Consider the following 22,285-nt stretch of genomic DNA (forward strand, 5'->3'; position numbering starts at 1 on the left):
TTTTTTTTTCTATTTTGTGTGAAATTCTTAATGCGGGTCACAAAATACATCTACTTACCAATTTTCAACAGTATTGTTCTTATAGTTTCGGAAAAAAGTGGCTGTAACATACGGACGGATAGACAGACAGACAGACATGACGAATCCATAAGGGTTACTTTTTTTGCCATTTGGCTACGGAACCCTAAAAACAGTTGATTACTCCTCTGGAGTCTGTTCATTAAAGAGCAAAGGATTAAAGAGTAACTTTTAATTTTAATTTCCTTATTACCAAGTTTACACTTTTTAAAGGCTATCTAGTCCTTTTTATTTGATCAGATAAGGCGCGCTTAAACCACAGAATAACTAATAGTACTCTTAAACTGATAATTTACTTAAGGTCGGAATTTATTCAATTTCATCGATAGGAATGCTGGCTGCGGATCTTTAATCTTGATTTTTTACCCGACTACGGCAAAGCAAAAGGAGGGTTATGATTTAGACCAGTATGTATGTGGGTATGTATGTATGTTCATCTGTTCCCTCAACTTCAAAAGTACGCATTATAATTTGACAAATGAGGAGTCATTCGAATCGTCTTGATTATCCGCTGGTTATAGGGTGGTTACACCGAAGGCGCTTTTATACTAATTGCGTCGGACGTAGCCCAACGTACGGGGTGCGCTACAATGCCGGGCACCGAAAATGCCCTCGTACTAAAAATCGGGTGTAGCCCGACGTACCTACGGGCCGCGCTCTAATGCCGGGCACCCACCTGTCCATATACTAACTTCCTGCGATCTTGCGCTCAAGACGCTCTTCAAATAGTAAATCACGAAAGTATAACCCCAAAATGAATTAAATAAAAAATAACTGAGTTCTGATTCGATAATGTCACCATCAAACCGTCATACCTGTGGATCTCAAAACAGTATGCGTCCTGCAAAACCAGTATATTATATATTACAATTGCACGCCTTATCTCTATGCTAAGCTTTCGTGGAAACGTACCTTAGTCACTGATACTATTATGACAAATGTTCCTCCAAATAAAGTGAAACTGTATGTTTTGATCAATCGAAGAGAGAAATATAATTATAATAGGTACATATGTAGGTATATTTAGCAATGATGAAGAAATTAAAGGATGAATGTTTTTTTTTTTCAGCGGTGGCAGCATGGTTGCATTTTTATCGCCTGTCACTATGCCTGTCATTTCGCACTTAATATGTACCTACTTCAAAGACGCCTAGTCTTGCTAAGATGGCATATAGTCGAGAAATTGGGACGGGTACCGCCGTGGCGAGGTGGCCTAGGGGTTCATGGCGTTAGCCGCGACAGCTAAAGACGCCGGTTCGAATCCGGCCTTTACCACTGGAGGGCTTCGTCACTTTTTCTTTAATATATGACATCTATTACAGTTTTTCATGTATCTACTTGTAAGAACGTGACAGGCATGGTGAAAGGCGATAAAAACGCGACCGTGCTACCGCAGAAGGCACCTGGGAATTAGCAGGATATATCGAGACAATATAATTATCAGATATATCAGTAGTTCAGTATCAGATTGGGTAACACCTTGGCCGCTTTGATATAGGTATCTAAATGTAGGTATATCAACTTCTGTAGTTAAACGCTAGTGCACTAAATACTCGTATTTTGTGTACCTACATGACTAGAGTACGAAGTATTAGTTAGTACTTAGAGTAGAGTCTAAGTAAGTTTCACCATAATAGAGTTTCCTGTTTTTTGCATAATGAAGTAAGTTATGTAATAAATTGGCGCAAATATAACTTATTTTTATTTTGTTTTTATTTTTTTCAATTTTATAATTTTTAGAAAATCGAACCCGAGATGACCTCGACGATTTTCAGGAACTGGCGGGAGACGGGTCAAGACCGGGATACTTGGAAAGGGAGGAGACAGGCCTTTGCCCAGCAGTGGGACAATAGGCTTATATAAATAAATAAATATGAATAACTTTCAGATTTTTACCTGTACTTGTTCAAGTACAAGACGATATTACTTGCCATATTTCATAGCATAGGTTAAAGGCAAGTACCATATAAATTTTGATTCCCTCGAGAGAGTCGATGATGCCGATATATATATACATTTTATTGTGGCCTAAACGGCCGTATCTTTCTTTGACGTTAACTAAGTTTTTTTTTTTTTTTTCCCTCCGGCCGCGATGGCAACTGAGTTTGGTAACCAGTTGCCGAAAAGTATTGAATGTTCTTGTTAGACAACCAGTTGCCAAAGACGAATGAATATTCTTATTACACAACTGTTATCTTTTACCTTTGTAGTTTCGCAACCAGTTGCCGAAAAAGAAAAAAAAACGTTATTCAACCAGAATTACTAAAGGATTAACCATAATTATATTCCAACCTTTTTAAGGCTAGATGTATTCTAGTGCACGACAGTTCATTTGTACCATTTGTGGGTCTACGGGTAATTAATTTTTACCATGGTCCCAACGCACTGTTTCCTAACAAAAAACATTTCCTTTATAATTTAACTAGACTCCCGGGGTAACGATGCTGCGGACGAGCTTGCCAGGCAAGGATCGAGTGCGGGTGCGATTAGCCCAGAACCGACCCTTCCGATACTGTTTAGCAAGGTACGCTCAATGCTGCTGGCACGAACAGGGAAACTACACACAGAACATTGGCTAAACCAGACTGGATGCAGACAGGCCAAACAAGCCATGCCTGGCATCAACGGAAAGCTCACAAGGGTGCTCCTTTAATTAGGGAAGACCCGACTGAGCATGGTAACCAGTGTCATGATAACAGGTCATGGACTATTTAACAAACATCTTTTTATAACAGGTGTCACAGACAGTCCCCTATGCAGAGGATGCATGGAGACAGAGGAAACAGCCTCTCACGTGGTGCTGGAATGCAGCGGAGTGGCCCCATACAGGGCAAAACATCTCGGATCCCCGAGAGACCTCCCCGAGGTCCTACTCAACATCAAAGGTTTGATAGGTTTCCTCGAGGAGCTGGGCTGGCAGGACTAGCCCACCCCCCATGTCACGCGCCAGTTGTTGAGTTGCGGAAAATTGCCCGAACTACAATACAATACAACTTAACTAGACGGAGCCCCGCGAAGCTGTTTCTGGGCGGTTTGTCCTTCGGACATCTGAAGCTACCTAACGAACCTAACTTACCTACCTAGATTTAGTGTGACATTACACTTCGGGGAAAAAAGCGTAGGTAGGTAGGTAAGGTTCGTTAGGTAGCTTCAGATGCCCGAAGGACAAACCGCCCAGAAATAGGAGCCCCGCGGAACGGGGCTCTCTCTAGTTAAGTTGTGAAGGGAATGTTTTGGAAAAGAAACAGTGTAGTGGGATCATGGTAAACATAAATTACCCATAGACCCACTTTTTTTTTGACAACTTTATGGTTCCTAGTTATGAACTGAGAATGTTAATTCCTGGTAAGTAACCATACTTGAAAAATTCTTAGTTCCAGCAACTGGTTACCAAACTCAGTTGCCATCGCGGCCGGAGGGGATTTTTTTACAGCGACAAGGGACTGTAGACCTGACTACCTACCCGGTTTTAATTTCAACTTGATACCTCCCGTTGCCAAAGGGTTTTGGCAGACAGATGGATGGACGGACGGACAACAAAGTGATCATATAAGGGTCCCGTTTTTTCCTTTTGAGACACGGAACCCTAGAAAAAAAGGTTTTTTTCTTCTAGTTTTTATTTAATTACTTTGACGGCATGATTCATTTGAATATATATACATGGCAAATTTTGCAGGTTTCTAGCACTCACGATCAGTGAGCAAAGCCTTGGACGGACGATATAGGAGGCTAACGAGCAGATGAATCGCCTGATGGTAAGTGATCACCGATTACCATCGCCCATGGACCCCCGAAACAGCAAAGGGGTTCCTAGTTGACTAGGGACCCTAAAAACGCAAGCGATTCAAATATGGACGTCAAATTGATTCATTTACAAGCGATGTAAATAACTTACTTTGTAAGGATATTTAACTGTTAACGTCTATGACAATTTAGTAGTAGTACAAAATCTTCAAAGCGTTGCTGAATTCTTTGAACTTCAGCGATATTTAACTGGAGCTCAAGAAACACCTTGAATCTGAAATATACATATGTCCACAAGTTCTAAACAGAGGGGAGCTAGATATAGTCCTCCTCATCGTTTTCGATGACGGCGACCCTAAATAAACATTATGGACGTTGTCTAGCGTGAGCCATAATGTGGCTGGCCAGACCGAACTTGCTCTTAAATACTCTATTGTACGCGTGACAATCTGACAATGAAGTTGGCCAGCTGCGTTGAACGTGTACACGTAGGAGGGCTTAGGTCTCTCTTTCCGCATCTGGCGTTTTATGTCTAGGCTTGTGAGGCGGTTATCTTCAAATGTTTTGACACCGTTATGGGTGGTAGAACGCCAAGATGACCATCTTCCAGCAAGCTTCTCCCAACGCTCAATGTCGATGGCGCAAGCGCTCAGATGCCGTTTTAGCGCAAGTGCTGACCACCGTGCTTCCGCTTACCCACCGCTAACTCAGAGTAGAGAATAGCTTTAGGCAAGCAGTGGTCGTGGTGGAACGACGCAGGACTTCAGAGTTGGGAACATGGTCCTAAAGAATAGACACCTCAGGTGGTAATTAAGTGTAAAGTTTTTTTATGTCTAACCGAGGGGAGCTAGATAGACTTGTGGAGAAGGTCAGGTCTTTATTAATAGTGAAGTTCACTGATTCAATCTATTTCCACAAGCCTAGTTCACATCGGTTAAGGTTGTGTTCAAGCGCAGTCGGACTAAAATAAAATGCGGCAAAACAGAATTGAACATGTAAGGATTTATTATTAGAGATCGAGGCCGCCTCTCTCCCTTTTAGTCAACCTTAACCTAGACAAAGAGAAAATGTATTTGCACTTCTAAAATTACAGAATAAAATCTCAAGTGACTGAAAACTAAAACTGGCAGTAAAGTTAAATACAATAGTATTTAACTATCTAACTATTTATTGCGCTAATAAGCGCACTGGAGTTCTTGATTTACATATATTATAGCTTATGTTAGACTTCATAGCATTTAAAAATTTTACTTTGTAAGAATGACTACTAGGTATTGAAAATTAAATAATATAGGTACAATGATTGTCGTGACTAATAGATTGTCGTGACTAGAGGCAACTGCATTTTAGGAGCTCAATTCACAGGCATAGCCTAGTTTGGAATCCACTGTATCCATGTGTCTGTAAAATTGTTTTCTATTGTCAATAAATTATTTTATTCTATTCTATTCTATACTTTTTATTAGTACTATTTCTTTTGAAGTCAGGCCACAAAATTGGTTCACTTTTTCTATTGAACCAAAGGCGGCGATTGCCTCGCACGCCATTTAATCACGATGTGGCGTGTTTGAGTTGCTCTCTCCAACCATTTTTTTCTAATACCATTTAGACCGATACTTACACAGGTCTCTGACAAATAAAAGTAGTCAATTTGATACATACATTTTTGTATGGTGTTCATAGAGAAATAAGCCTTTTTGGAAAGACCCCTCATTAGTACAGATAACCTTAACATATTGTAAATTTTTCATTTCATTTACTTGACAAATATGAATACTAATATAGTTCTATACTAATCCTAGTGCACCGTTATTTCATAGAGAAATCCGTATCAGAAAAAGCCAATACGAGTACTCATTCTGCAACCCGGACGAGGAAACATATTATTTAATGAAAAAAAAAAAGTCAAATATTTTAACATAAAAAAACTATTTGGATATACCGTAAAACTTTTGGATATGAAATAATAAAATAAAAATTAATACCTACAGTTTGATATTAACTACCCCAACAGTACAAAAGTTAACTTTCTGTACAGTCAAGGGCATACATATTTTATATATATACATGGCAAAGTTTCAAAAATATGTGTACGCTCTTACACCTTAGACTATAAAGTCGTATTCACATATTTTTGAGCCGTTTGTCTGGTTCGATATTTTTTCAAAACAGCCGTTAGAATAACTTAAATCACTTAATAATGAATTGAATTGAATTATCATTTATTCGCAAGAACATATGGTAGATGGGATGTTACAATAAAGATACTGAACCTCAATACATTAGACCGTTAGGGGTGTGAAAATTAGTGTTGAATATACACGGCAAAAAACGGCAAGTGCGAGTCGGACTCGCGTTTCAAGGGTTCCGTACATCATACAATATTTAACAATAAGTTAGTTAAGTTAATATGTCTCAAGATAGTTTAAATTCGAATATTTAACAATGTTTTTTTTTCGTACAAGAAACGTGAGTGAAACGTCTTGAAAAACCCGAATGGGTCAGATCAAAAACCAGATGTAACGGGAAATGTTATGGCGTGGTGGCTAATACCTCTGTAACTATGTAAAGTAGCTTGGATAGTAAGATTTAATGCCGAACAATAGTATATAATAAGTGTCCCAATGCGAAGACCGAAGGCCGAGCTCCGTGTAGGGCTGAAGGCTCGGAGCGTCCAATGGGTTCGCGCTTCCCACAACTTCTGCAAGTATTTTAATAGCGAAGGCCGAAGAGAGAGCTGCATGAATATAGTTTTCAACCACGAAACAATAGTACCTACAAGTACCTATCTAATCAATCAATAGTACCTACAAGTACCATTGCGGCTGTGTGCCAGATACAGCCTATAGTCGCATTTTTTGTGTTCAGTCCGACTCACGCTTGAACCTAAAGGCACGCCTGTCTCGGATGCTTCTGGCCTTCGGCCCCACGCGGTGCTTGGCCTTCGGCCTTCGGCCCTTCGCATTCAAGATACTTGCGGAATTCTCAGAAAGAATCCACAGGTCGTACGTTCCGGGCCGTGGGCTCTACGGCCTGTACGCGGGGCTTGGCCTTCGGACATCGAATTCAAACACTTGTAGTTTGTTCTTTGTCTGAGCACTAACCTCCCGCAACTCGACCTTCGGCCGCGGCCGCGAATAAGCACGCCTCTTCGGGGCGCTTTCGGCCTTCGGCCTTATGCGGATATCGGCATAGGGCCTTCGCAATAGTTGTCTACACCACGTCACTGTCACTTAAACCTTTGCGGCTGTGTCCCTAAAAAATCTTAACCACATTTTGTTCTTAAATCCGACTCACGCTTGACTATAGATTTCTTATAGGTTTTCCTGTCATCTTTGGGTAAAGAACTATTTTGTAATTTTTCAAAATTTTTGACCCAGTAGTTTCGGAGACAGAGGGGAGGAATGGTATTTTTTTCTATTTTCTTGAATAACTTCTAATTTTTTATCCTATAATTCTAAAAAAATATTTTCTCATTTACCCTCCAAAAGTGGCCCCTATGTTTAAAATTCAACGTGTTAAAATCACCAAATATCACCAAGTGGGAAGGGGGAGCGGGGGTCAAAAATAGGCCAAATATGAACACATGATGTCTGGACGACCCCCTCGTGACGGACACTGACAGACAGACAGACAGACGGATAGACGGAAAGTGGATTCTTAGTAATAGGGTCCCGTTTTTTTTTTACCCTTTGGGTACGGAACCCTAAAAACGAATAGTACTTATTTCCACTCTTGCACTAAGCTGAACTTATCTTTTAACGTTGATTATTGACAAGCCTTTACACTTTTATGTTTGTACTTTAATAACAAAAAATGTATAGAGGAGCGTGGGGGAATGGGAGCGAGCGGGTAATGAGAGCGGTGTCAATATAGACTTACTTAATGATAGTATTTATATTTTATACAAATGTAATTCAGGAGTGTCAGGAATCCTTCGCCAGGGCTTACCTCCTATGGGCAACCCCGTAGTTCCCCGCGATTAGTTGCAAAAGACGAATGTTTATGTTTTTGGCTCCGCGGTTATAAAAAATATATAAATTTCATCATTCTTGATAAGCATTAAAATATATACATACTGCTTTGTATTTACACGAAATATATGGCTAAGTCTATTTAATCTTCAGCGCTACTTTTGAAATTGCAACTGCGAATCATCTATATATATATAGATTAGTTTAGATTAGATGTATTTATTTCACAACATATGATTACAGTATAAATTACATTAATGTCAATTTATAAGAATCTACATTGTGATTGTCAGAAATAAATTTAAATAATAGCAAAATAATCCAATATTAATTTCATTAATTATACATTATATGAAAAATTTCCCCTGAGAAGGATCGTCCAATAGTAATAATAATAAACAAGGAAAATGTCAAAAATGGTATGCGATTATAAATTATACAGTTATGTCAAAAAATATATAATATATTTTTTTTTGCAGGGGGGGGTATGCGGCTAATGAGAGCCTTCATAGCAGAACTAGTTGAATTTAGCTCCAATTACCCCAACGCAGTTTATAATTGTATTATTATATATTTGACATTATTTACCTTTTTAAATGCCACGAAAGATAGACCTTACAACGACAAAAGCTTTTTGGACAGTAAAAACTTTAGTAAATGTAATTCAAAACTATTTGAGATAAAATTTGTTCTTTGGCTCTGATTACCCGAAGTGCGGGGTAATGGGACCGAAATAATTTTTTTTTGTTTTTCGTGTCTAACCGATGATTATGATTTTATTTTTGTGTTTTTTTCTCTGATTATGGATAGCCAGATATAAAATTACAACAAATTTAAAAGTTATTAATAAATATCCTTAGTAGGCTTATATGACGTGTAAAAAATTGTATTATGTTTACCAATAAATAATCTGAATCTGAATCTGAGGCTCCAATTCCCCCACGCTCCCCTACCTACATATTTTATACGAACTTGAATTTAGACTTGTTGGCATAGCTGCGTTATAATGTGATGTGCTTTAGTTACCTTCTATTTACGGTACCCGCGTAAGCTATAGGTACTGTAGGTAGGTTATAGGTACAAGCTTTGCTTAGTTTGAAGGTATAATATTGCGTGTGTGTGTCTAATGGGTACTTGGGCGTGCCTGCATTATCGGCTAGAAGACAAATTTTCATTAATTATATCAATCGATCAAGTTTATTTTTAGGATCAAATGTCTATATGGGACCCGTTGCATTAAAGCAATACAAAAGTCAGAAATTATAGTCAAAGTCCGACAGTCGTACCTCACTCGCGAAACGCTTCTAACAAAACGATAAGTGAACGTGACGTCAAGGTCACTGAGAGCTCATTTTGAATGTATGGACAAAACAAGAAAATTGCATTTTTGCCGCTGAAATATTGCGTTTATGTATATAGTTGCTATACAATCTTTTTTTGGATAAAATGTAAGGAATAAGGAAAAATACTTAAATCTTGAAACTTAAGTCCTGTTTTTGTATTATTTCCATATATTATTTTAATATCTACATTATTGGGTTAAATTGCTCATTTGCTAGATTTTGTTATAAGATTCAATATTTGTCATCACCACCACCACCACCATCTATTATAATATAGTTATAAAAGCACTGAAAATTGGTTTATAATTTTGCTTTCTATTGGTTTACTTATAAAATTGACATTCTTATTCTACATTGGCTTCATTACTTACTTACTAATATTCGGTTTTACAAATACATACAAAAAAAATGTTTTCTAATACCCCGATGATAACTTAAATACATTTATAAATTAAATAAGTAATATAATTATATTTTATAATAAAAAATAAAAACGTATTAATTACAATCTTTTCTGTTTTATGCAAGAGTTACTCCGGTGCAACAATTAGTTACTATAGTTACTAGATATAGTCATCGTTTACTTCTCACTTAAAGCTAAAAGGATCTAGGTAGGTATTCAGTGTCTGTCAGAGCGCGCCCTTACCGTACTGCGGCATTGTGTCGTGCTGCTATTGCCGCGGACGGACAAAACGTAACTACGCCAACGACATAATTCGGACATTCGACCGACCGTATGAAATGGCAGCAAGCTAACAACCTTCGCTATAACGGTTTCGCGCACGTGATTATGCATAAATGAAGCCGAAAGGCCGTGGTAATCCCGCTAGGTTCAATTGGCTCAGTTCAATTTACCACGCAGTAACATTACACCGCTTTGTTTAAAATCTCACCAAATTAAACAGCCGAAAATAAGCAGTCATTTCTTAATGCTCCTATATGAGTATTGACATAAAAAGCTTCCGTTTTGTGCTTGCACCTCATTTAATACATTAAGTACATTATTTGACGAAAATATTTTTATCTTTGCTGTAAAAAAAAAACCTTAACAATCAATCGAAGTAGAATACTACTGAATTATTTGCAATTTTGAATTCACAATAATTTACGTACCTATATTAACAGTTCAAATAGTACAGTTCAAATTCGACAAAGGGCAAGAAGGCATTTCGATGCCGGACATCGATTACTAAAAGTAGGACAGATATAAAAGAATATAAAGCCGGATTGAGCGATCGAATTGTCAAGATAGGCTTAGGAAAACTCATTCCTTATACCTTCCATCGATACTCACTGCATATCAATTCGAGGATTTACTGAATGTTTCATCTGACTATCAACATGTAACTTTATTTTACTGATGCTCGTTTTTAGTTTTTACTGTGGTGTGCGAAAACGAAAAGGAAGGCTACGTGGAGCTGGCGAATGCCCGGACCGGCGCGACCCGGCGCGCCTGCGAGACAGAGCGAGTGAGCCTCTAGCGCCCAAAGATCAGGAAGTCTCTTTCACTCCTAGGATGCCCCAAAATATACCTACACATATTTTAAATACGAAAGCTACCTATAATAGGACTAAAAAATGAATCGACATGTATGTGTTTTTATTAATTATTGGAAATTTGAAATGTGTTGATTATTATTATATTGTATTATTTTACTTTATTAATTATGACGTGTAATATGAAATATTATTATAAATAAATGAGTATGAGTATGAGTATACATTAAATATACTGTACATATATTAATTCTGATACCGGGAAATAGACATTGAACCCCTATTTTTATTTTTTAACTCCAATTTGGATGAGCAATAACATATATATCTAACCATGGTGTAAATCATAATATTTATGGCTTGACTTTGACTTAATAAAAAAGTTTAACCCGCGGATATGAGTAAAATTAGATATCCGTAGAAGAGCATATAAACAGGAGAATACATATTCATAAATAGGTATATTATGTTGTAAGGCTCGGGTGTAACTCGATGCATGAGCAAAATATAAAATGTTATTTGTATTTCGTAAAGGACTTGATGTCTTTTTCAGCTATCTAAAAATAGAAGCAGTCCCGGAGCCAGGGCGTAGCTAACCCACCGCGCAGCGCGGCCCCTGGATATAAGCCGCCCGCCGATTTTTGCCCTTGTAATTTTGCCAACAAGACATCATTTCCCACGCATCAAGTGGTAACAATTTTCCTCGCTCTTTTAACATTTAATGTACCGCATGATAAACATAACATGTAAAATGTAAAATGCATATAGTTCGTCAAGCAAATCTTGTCAGTAGTAAAAGGCGGCAAATTTAAAAAAGGTAGGCGCGAAGGGATATCGTCTTAAATTAAAAAATTAAATAATAAAAAATTATATAATAAAAAAATTGAATTTCGCGCCATTTTCTACTGACAAGATTTGCTTGACCGACTATATTTAAGTTAAGCTTAGAATGACTTGAACTCAAGTCTCACCCAAGGCAGTAATTTTTCCACTTTTAAATTTATTCTAAGCTTAATAGCATCGATCGCAGACGTTTCTGCTTGTTAAAAATTAATTTATATTTAAGTTGATTTAATCTTATTTCCAAACATAATTTTACTGATTGCTGACTTTTTACGGGAACAAAATACGAGTATGCGTACAATACAGTCCAATAAAAATGAAAAACATAGACATAAGTAATATTAAATATATTAATAACGGGTCAGTCACGTATTTTAAGTCGAAAAACGCTCAGCATGTTTCACTCCGTACCGAGTAGTGTCATCAGGAGCTTACGTTGACGGTGACGGACCGGCTCAGACTAATATGTCAGTGTCTCACGGAAGTTTTGTTATTAAAATAGTCAAGTAACTTAGTTTAGGCGCCTTTTTAAGTCATTAATAGCTCCTAAATATTTTCAGAGAAATAAATAACAGAGTAATACTAACGTAATAAAAATTCAAAACTGCGTAAAGATTAAAACGTCTAAAAAGAGTACTTTTTCATTATATTTTTATCCGAATTGATTTTGGAAATATTAAATTGTGTATGATGCGTGTTTAATACAGGTTTAATACGCTTTTGTGTCCACTTGACGAAGCCTGCGTTACTGATCACGAACTATGGATGGACTTTCTATTTACTATTTTATATTTCTTACCTGAATAAATTTAACGAACATTAGTAAAAATTATGATTAATAAATAAGATTCAAAAATAATAATACGCGAACCAAATTTAATTTGTTTTAAGATAGTTTTACGCATTATATGCACGATTAGTTTAACGGATCACTACAGTTGAGTATTTTGTAAACCGCTAAACCTTTTCGCAGTAAAGATCCGTGTAAAATAACAAAAGTCAAATATTTTGCTATCAATGGTCATTGCAGATAAAAGGCAATTTCAAAGCGAACTATTGCAATAAAGCCCGCATAGATTCAAAGCTGGATTTCGCATAGCTTTAAATACAGTTGGAAGTTGAATATCCGACGTAACTGAATACCTATCCCCAGTATTTCGGATATCGGCAGCTGTGACTTTAGAATCACACTGGCAACCTTTAGATATCTATACAGCTATTATACTCGTTATGTCTGCTGTCTGCAAAGCTGTATCGATAGAACACCTGACGCGGCTTATTCAATCGTTGAAATACAGCTAATTTTAGCGATCTGAAGTAGGAGATTTAACCATTTACCAATTAATATTTCATGCATTTTGTGAGTATCATCAGTTATGCAATAATTTTGTCTTTTCTTTTTATGATACAAGAGGCAAACGAGCAGGCAAATCGCCTGATGGTAAGCAATTACCGACTCCCACATGGAACACCAGGGGGGTTACAAATGCGTTACCGGCCTTTAATATGAAATTACGCTCTTTTCTTGAAGGTCAAACCTTAAGGTCGTATCGGTCCGAACTATAGGTAGGAAGTTATGGGAGAAACACACAGTTGAGGACTGCCAACCATCTAAGTGGTGAGGATGGAAATGTCGCATAGCACACTTACTCTCGTTTGTACTTTAACATTTTCCTTTGACCTGGGGCCCGTTTATCAAAAGCATGTAGCTTGTAATACAAGTGGAAGTCCCTTTCTAACAAAAGCTGTCAATAAGTGACATCCGCTTGTATTACAAGTTACAAGCTTTTGAGAAACGGGCCCATTAATAGCAATTTGTGTTCTTGAATTAGGTTGCATTTGCCTCAATAGTTAGGGATAAGGTACCTTCGCCCTTCAATGGGAGTTTCTATTACCTATAATTACTGGCTCAATCGTAGATATCCACCTTTGCACCGCACCTTAATAGGTTGTAATATGATTTAAGTCGGTATTACAGGGATTCATGTGGAATTGGCTGACAGATTGTTAAGTAGAAGTTCGCGTGATATCTAGGGGAAGGGGGGCAAGCCGGGGCGGCGGGCAAGAAGGGGCAAGCGGCTTAAATCCCGAAGAATTCAACTAATCAGGCCCCGTAGACAACATGCCAATCGCTAACGCTACGTAGCGAACGAAACGCAACTGTCACTGTCACACTAATAGAGAGACACACGATTCGATGGACTTCCGGTTCGAACGCCATCTTGATAGTAGCCTCGTGATTAATTCCTTTGTTTTTTGCTCATTAATATTGTTTAATGTGTAATATCCATAGCTTTATTATACAGTAATCTAATGTGGTAGTGTGCAGTGAATGGAAATTTAATCTCAAAGCGTGTTTAATCACCATATTGGAGTCAACGGCCGGCAGTCCACGTGCATCTCGTAAAATCCAGCTATCGATTTTACGAGACAACTACAAGAACCACCGAACAACGTCGTGCTCTAAGAGCATTTGGTATTTCTACCTCTAACCGTGTCTGGCTAGAGCCCTAGAGGCCCATAATTTTATTGTTTATGCTGGGCACTGGCTATGGCCGATGGCCGATATGTTTTAATCAAGAAATATTAATTCGATCCCACGTGGATCCCACTTTGACGTTGGCGAAATCATCGACAGTATCGATGGAGCCATACTACCTGAAAAATTGAATTGAATTGAAAGCGATTCGATGGCGAAGCGCAAACACTTGTCACCTTGGCTAGGCCTCCAGGTGCGTGTTACCACTTGACGTCGCGCGTCAACTACACCACGCGGTTTATTGTTTTCCGAAAATAACAGTTTTTTGCAAATATCTAGTGATTTCTTCATATAATTTAGAGCGTGTACGTAAAGGTGACTGTCCATTTTCAACCGCAGCTGCGTTACTGCTCCGACACTACTGCAGCGGCCTGAACGCGTCGGTGTTATTGTCAATTTCCATAGTAAAATGAATGACGATATCGACTGCACGTAATATGGTGATTTTAACGTTTTCCCGACCGCAGCTGCACTACTGCTCCGACACGTCGGTGTTATTGTCAATTTCCATAGTAAAATGAATGACAAGACCGACTGCACGTAGCATGGCCATTTTTGCGTATTTGGTGTATTATTGCAACTGCGGCTACAGACCGCACGTCAAATCTGTCACCTGCACTGAATTGTCTTTGATCACAGATATTAGTAGTTTTAAGCAAAGAGGATATAACCACTACGTTCTAAGGAGTTATTACACCCACGGATAAACAACCCCGATGGTACCGTCGCCATATATCGCAGATATATCGGGGCGGCCAAGGAGCTCACAAATATCTGAACACGCCTTTATTGTCAAGGCGCTAGAGTGCATGTTCAGATATATTTAGCACCTCGGTCGCTCCGACATATCTGATGGCGACTGTAGTACTACTGTAAACTTTTTTGCTAATCTATATTGAGCCATACGAGTATCACAGAGCCAGTTAGGAAACTAGAATGATAGGTCCGAAAAAGAGAGTGTCAAATTCGGAAGTTAACTATAGTCTGGCAAACCCTTCGAGCAACACCGGCTTCCGACACGTCGGAAGGGAGGAGCCCAAGCGATATCTTACCGTACAAATCGTTCTGCCATTTTTTGCGGGGGGAAACGTGCACACAGTCACACTTCTCACTCACTACTTGCAAAATCCAATCTCTAATTAGGATTGTTCATTTTTTTTAATGTTCTATTTCGAAAACCATTTCGAGATATTAGGTTTTTAAACAGTTTCCGACATTTGCTGCGATATAATAATCGAGGATTGAAGATATTTCAACAAATATACTGATGACCTTAGTTTGACCTTCTCGCGAGGCTGAATATAATAATGTCATCGTATAGTAAAAGTTATCGAACCATAGTAAATAAATCCGTCACTCACGTAATTGTCAAAGATGTCATTGTCATCAATTGTCATAATATAAAAATTCAGTTAAACCGCTAGTTTCTTACGATTTGATTTATAATTTTTAATACCTAAACAGTAGATTTTGATTGCTTAATATATCAAAAACCATGTTTCCACTTGTGGGAATGATTTACAAAAATTATAGTCCGCGAAGACCTACGTGAAAGACAGTGTTGTCATGAAAATGTGGAATGGAATACTTCAAGTGTTACACACAATATTGCTGTGAGGATCACGTCGATGTAAGTATAAAATTAATATTATTTTACTACGAATATTTAAAAGTCCATTTTGGTGGTCGGGTCACTATTACCTATTTATTTTCTGTGATGATGTGGCCAGAATATCTAAAGACAAACCGTTTAACACAGCTTGTCCGCTACTAGCTCCGTTTTACTGATTTGAAGTTAAATTCAACAAACAGACATACATATATGTAACTTATAACCATCTTGCAAGCAATAAATCATATACATACAAAAATACATAGTTATATTCAAAATACAACATGAAACTGAAAAGATAATTTCTAATTTCCAGGTACCTACAAGTTGCAGTTCAAGGCTCAAGCTGCTGATATCATGATCATGGCGGACAAAACTAAAGTTAATAAAGAGTTGTGAAAAATAAAACATGTCTTATTTTTTACTTTTTTATTAATTTACGAAAAACCTGTTTCCCAAAAAAGTGTATACATTATATGTTCAACATGTTCTGCACGTAAGGTTGACATTGAGGGCTTTGTTTAGTAGCATTCAGTTGAAGTTGATTTAGGTTCTACTCTTGTTGATCCAGAAAATAATTGTATAGTTTATTATTAAATCTATGCCCAAGCCCAGGCACTATTCTTGCTATAACTTTACATTCTCCGCCTTCTCTAGAAATTTGTACATTATATACATCCAATAAAACTAAGGTATATAACTTAAGGCAGATTTGTGGAATCAGCTTTCACAAATTTAGCGTATTTTGAGATTATTGATTTAGGGATTCAAATAATACGACGATATTATTTATAGATTCATTAAATAAACTGTTCTTTTATTTTTTCGTAGTTTTGCGAGGATAGCTATAAGCTCGACAGGGCACGAGCGAGAGAGAGGCAAATAGAATACCGAATATCCGGCAAAGTGGCCAAATACCGAATAGTTGCCGAATATTCCTGGCAACTGTAATTGTATTGTAATATATCATATTATATAATGTCGTTTATGGTGACAATTTCTCATTTTGTCATTGCAAAGCCATTCCTGAGCTAAATAAAAGAAGCAATCATTTATTTTTATTACAAGGGGCAAAGATGTTATTTAATACCTCATGGTAACATATTGATATCCAAACATACGAAACGATACAAAATTGAACCACGAGAGAAGCGAATGGTTTAAAATTTAGAATATTGACAGTTGCGGAGGTCTCAAGGCATGAGGGTTAAACAAACTGTATTACAGTGCAACACGTAATTCTTCACACCAACACGAGGAAACCATTTATTATTCAAATTAATTTATTAAAAGTTCTTTCTATCGGCCAAGGCGAGGGAAATATCTTTCTTCATAAAGGATTTCTTGTCTCGCCCGTCAAGTTTTATATGGATGGTGCGGTCATATCATAGAGTGCCGTCGCCCATTCACACCTGCAACTGGACAATATGAAGTGTAAATTATAAATTATTTTATTCATCATACTTCACTGTTTGGTACCTAAGGAAAGTAAAATTGGCTTAATATGGTACTTAGAAAGATAAATCTGTAATATTTTGCTAACACCGAACGACTGCCTGCCCACCATTGGATAATTTTATTCTTACGTGTCGCATCGTCATCTCCAGAACCCACGAATCACTTTGCAGAAATCAATAAAAGGCCTGCTAAAAGAGCCTACCTGGCATGGTTTTGAGGGGACGTTTATTACAGACTTCTAAATCCAGCCGCACTTTTCTGACGGCCGAGTACCTATACGTGATGCAGGTGGATCAAGTGCGCACTCCCCCCGTATATATCACGAACTCCATGAGTCCCGTTTCCGTCGGATTGCTGTGTGCGGTGGTCACGCATTTAGGCAAGAGGATGGGGAAGAAAATTTCACATTGTGAACTTACCTTAATGTTAAGAATAATTTTTCCTCTGCATTAATTTTATTTGAGTAATTTGATTGTATTTCGTCAATTATTAAGTCTCATTCAATGTTGAATTATCTGAATAAAGGATCACCATTAAATATCAGTTTTTTTATTAATATTGCGTAGCTGCCTTCGTCGGACTCTGACTATTGTAGAAAGGCAAACTGGTCTTCTTTTTCATGTAGCATGTAGCATTATCGTCACTCGCTTCTTCACGTAAAAATACAAAAGTAAATTAGTATTATATTTGTACGTCTGACATTATATGACTTGACATTGACAAGCCATCAACGAACGCTGTCGCGACTGCACGCCGCAACAGCCGCAGTCGTGCTGCTACAGTAATGCGGCACCGCGTAACGTCGCAACTGCAGTGCAGCGGCAGTTACAAACGGACAGTCACCTTAAGTGACAACATTTCAGATAAGACTTAAAGTTATCCACATGTGACAATATCTTCGCTAACAGGTAAGAACTTCTGTATATTGCACAATGCTTTTATCCAGTACTTTTTAAAATTCATAATAGCCTGTGGGCATGACGGGGTATTATAGGTACGGGCAAGACGGGGTAGGTACCCGCTGAAAATACCGTTTCAAATAACATATCAGACGAGTAAAAATGCTTTATCATGTTCTGGCATGGTGAGGAAATATTTAAAAAAACTAGTAGAGGTGATTGGTCCGATGACAGCATGAAAAGTGCGGTGGAAGCTGTGGTGGAAAGAAAAAAGGGCTATATGTTAGCAGCCAAAACATTTCAGTCCGACAGACAGTATTGGAACAAAAAAAGTGAAGATAGTTCGTGAAAGTTGAGATAAAATAAAATAAAATCAATCAATAAGCCGTTTTGATATGTACCCCATCTTGTCCCCAAAGTGGTGCTCCATCTTGCCCATAGGGCCCATGCATGGGGCGAGATGGGGAGAAATAACTTTTTCTGGTTTTGGATTTTTGAAATTTTAATTTGTTACTTATGCCATTCTCTATCGTGTAGAAAAAAACAACTAAATTATATTATATCACTTATAATTTCATCAACAAAAACAAAATTGGTCATTCCTTCGTGACTAGACTGCAACATCGTTAGTATTTTATTCGTAGAGATGACGAAAAAATACATTGATCACGACATTATTATAGTTGATATCATTATTCTTTATACAACAAGTATCAGTTATATACGTTGGGTCTACATAGCCAAAACCAATATTGTTTACCCAAATTTAGTAACAGATATGACACTAGATTGAATACATATATATTATCTAAAATATTAAATGATTTGCCAGAAGATCTAACATCAGTACAATAATTAAATGGGTAAAGGATATCTCACGCAAGAACGGCCCGAGTCCGGGCCCACAGGCATCTGACACTTCGTTTTCTATATAAAGCATCACGTGATCACCGGTCACCTGTCATAGAAAATGAAGTGTCGGTTCCCTCGGCCCGCACCCGGGCCGTTATAACGTGAGTCATCCTTAACTGCCGGGCTAGCACATGATTGACACGAGAGTATCTCGCCGCGACATAGACTACCCGTCCCCCGTTAATTGATACAGTTAGTAAAAGACGGGTAGTCTATCTCGCGGCGAGATACTGTCGCGACAATCATGTGCTCGGCCTACTGGGATGGGATTCTAAAATCATGTTTACGCCAACTACTTCTGTTGTGTACTGACATGAAGAAAAATATTTTTATTGATAGAATTGTTTAAATCTGAATAAAAATAGTTAAATATCCTTTCATATAAAACGATTACGTAGGGTAAGTTGTTAAATACACATTAGGTACTCGTACCTACTCGTGTTTAGACTACTTACGTCAAAAAAATAGCCTTTCAATGGGTTTTTTTTTCTCATTATTTTACAGTTTCACATCATTTGTTTAAATTGTTACATCTTATACCATATCTTAAGGGCATTCTAACTGCCGGTAAGCAATCGTCACAACTGACGGTCAATGTCAAATTCCATACATTTTGTCAGGAATGTGACGCTTAGACGTTACTGAAACACGACTTAAGTAGCGCTTTTAAGTACAACTTAAATAAAATAAAAAAACGATTATCGTATTATCTAGATATTTATTCGTCGCAAAAGGTCTGCTTATAGTTAGTTGGCTTAAAATGCTTATTAATTTTTTGTAGCAAGAAAAATAAATAAAATAATTAAATTCCCTGGAAATAAATAGATGACTTTATAGTTTCCTTACTTTTTATCCTTGATTAATCTGCAAACGTTATTAGGTAGCATGCCTCGACGCCCTCGAAGCATCGCGAATTTTACCGAAGTCCCGATACAGTCAGTGTCTTCTTTGGCGAATCGATAAACGTGGGTCTACATTAAACTTACTCGTTATCATATTTGTGTTAAATAGAACAGCGTGTTTGAGGAAGATTTGTATACTTGTATGCACCTATATTTGCAATCTTTAGTCAAGTATATTTAGAACCGTGAAGGCAAATCACATTTCACACGTTGATATTTATTCACCACGTCCCACGTCGTATAGGTTACTATTGAATAAAAAGTAAAAACTAATTAGCGACATATAAGTTACTCTTGATTTATTTAACATTATAATTTACTAAGTTCTTTAACGGTTAATTTTGAATTAAAAAAAAATTGTTGGCCAAAGCATTGTAAAATGTAAATCATAAACCCTCAGGAGCACTTTTTTATACCGTATACCGTATTAATTTTTTGAAATAATCTAAGAACTAACAAAAACCGTGTATTTCGTTTTATTGCCGCGCTATGGTTATTTATGATGCTGGAGCAAAGTTTACGTGAGCGACACATTTGGTGGGATTCGTATTGCTCGTATACTTACGCGACATGGTTGGCTTGCGGGAGAAAGGCGGCTGCGAGCGCCAGGAGCAGGGGCGCGCTGCGGGGGCGGGCGCCGCTCATGTCGCGAGCGGAGGTCGCATGGAGCGTCGTGCCCCGGCCGCGCTCGCCTGCCGCCGATCTCGCGGCGGACTAGGTGTCTCGTCTGCCGTGGCGGCGCGAGTAATGCCGGGTTCGGGTCCTCCGCCCCCGCCGTGCCGCTATCGATCTGGCAGGCGTGACCCGGGACGGTACCGCCTGTCGCTCCAGCTATCGACCGTCGCGCCGCCGCAGCCGCTGCGACGCGTACTCACCTCCTAATTACTACTACCGGACTCCTTCACATTAAAACTTCAAACCTGCGCGCGACACCTGACTTAATAAATATCCCAATGCGCTTTTTTTGCCAAAGATTTGTCTACTAAACAAACTGCCTGAAATAAACATTCTCTGACATCATTTGTGTAATGTTTTTATAAAACATGCCTTGTAGATGCAATAACAAAAAACCCTGAAATTTTCTGAATTAAAAAAAAACAGCCAAGTGCGAGTCGGACTCGCGCACCGAGGGTTCCGTACTTTTTTAGTATTTGTTGTTATAGCGGCAACAGAAATACATTATCTGTGAAAATTTCAACTGTCTAGCTATCACGGTTCATGAGATACAGCCTGGTGACAGACAGACAGACGGACAGACGGACGGACAGACGGACAGCGGAGTCTTAGTAATAGGGTCCCGTTTTTACCTTTTGGGTACGGAACCCTAAAAACGAACAAAAGTTAATCCCTTGGTAACATTAGAGCTAGTATACAAAATAAATTTTGGTATGAGAATTGGGTGGGTGTTTCTTGGGGATTGATAAGTGACCAGTTAACCACGCTTTGTGACTGAGAATACGTAGTTGTATTGAGTTGACACTAGACTGCCTGTAGTTAACTAGAAGTTTGCACGCGATTTCCTCATGCACTTATAATGGGCACTGCCTGCCGCGACAGGTGTTTAAAGTTAATATTCGGATGCCAACTGCAGTTGCATTAATGTCACCGCTGTCTGTCAATTTCTTTTACAACATGTGTGATGTTTGCTAAAATCTCAGCAGTAATGCGGCGGCAGTAACTTGGAAAAGACTAGTAACATTCGACAAGGGCTACTAGTAAGATTCTCCCTAATTATCCTAATGCGGCTCACAGCACAGTACAATTTACAATCTAACGCAGCGTCCCGTAGCGAACAACACGCGAACGCGAAGCGAAGCGACAAGGTGAGGGTGAATCAATCCTTTGACACCGAATAGAAGTGTCCTACGTGGGCGATCTCGTTGCGAACGCGAAGCGGGGCGACGCGGTGCGGTATACGCTGCGTCTTACGTAGGCGAACACTCGTGAACGCGAAACGAAGCGGCGTTCGTGTTCGCAACGAGATCGCCCACGTAGGACACTTCTATAAGTATCAAAGGATTGATTCACCCCGCTCCGCGCCGTGCGCTTCGCGTTCGTGTGTTGTTCGCCTACGTAGTACGTTGTGTTACACGCGGACGTCGAGCGGCGCGGCGCAACAAGACGCGGCGCGGAATAAACAAACCGTTGAAGTGTCCTAGGTGAGCGATCTTGACTCGATGGCGAAGCGGCATGGCGCGAAGCGAGTGTGATCAATCCATTTGATTTTTAGACGCGAATACTACGCGGCTAGAGGCGTGGCGCATGTAGAAATATCGGATTTGATTAGATTAGTAGACACACACTTAATTTTTTGTAGATTTTTTTTAGTAATCTATAAGCAAAAAAATAATAAAAATATTCAAATGCACGGAAATTGTCATAAAAGACTTAATGACTCGACAAAGTAAATAATAATGTCATATTAATATTACATAACAGTTATCTTTTTTTATTTTGACAGTCAATTAAAAATGCATTTATTTA

General features: G+C 38.3%; 1 protein-coding gene across 8 annotated transcripts in view; it reads right to left on the reverse strand.

Moving 5' to 3' along the window:
* Positions 1–20,741, reverse strand: part of LOC134754314 (gamma-aminobutyric acid receptor subunit beta) — a 55,924-nt gene extending 35,183 nt beyond the window's left edge. For 2 of the 8 annotated variants that reach the window (XM_063690564.1, XM_063690563.1), the window contains exon 1: positions 20,367–20,741. In XM_063690564.1, coding sequence (XP_063546634.1) covers positions 20,367–20,446 — 80 coding nt within the window. In that variant the 5' untranslated portion in view covers positions 20,447–20,741. The remainder of the gene's footprint in view (positions 1–20,366) is intronic. The other 6 variants (XM_063690569.1, XM_063690568.1, XM_063690566.1 and 3 more) reach the window with 4 other exon arrangements.
* Between the last annotated feature and the right edge of the window lie 1,544 nt (positions 20,742–22,285).

The sequence above is a fragment of the Cydia strobilella genome, chromosome Z (assembly GCF_947568885.1).
Source record: "Cydia strobilella chromosome Z, ilCydStro3.1, whole genome shotgun sequence".
Lineage (NCBI taxonomy): Eukaryota > Metazoa > Arthropoda > Insecta > Lepidoptera > Tortricidae > Cydia > Cydia strobilella.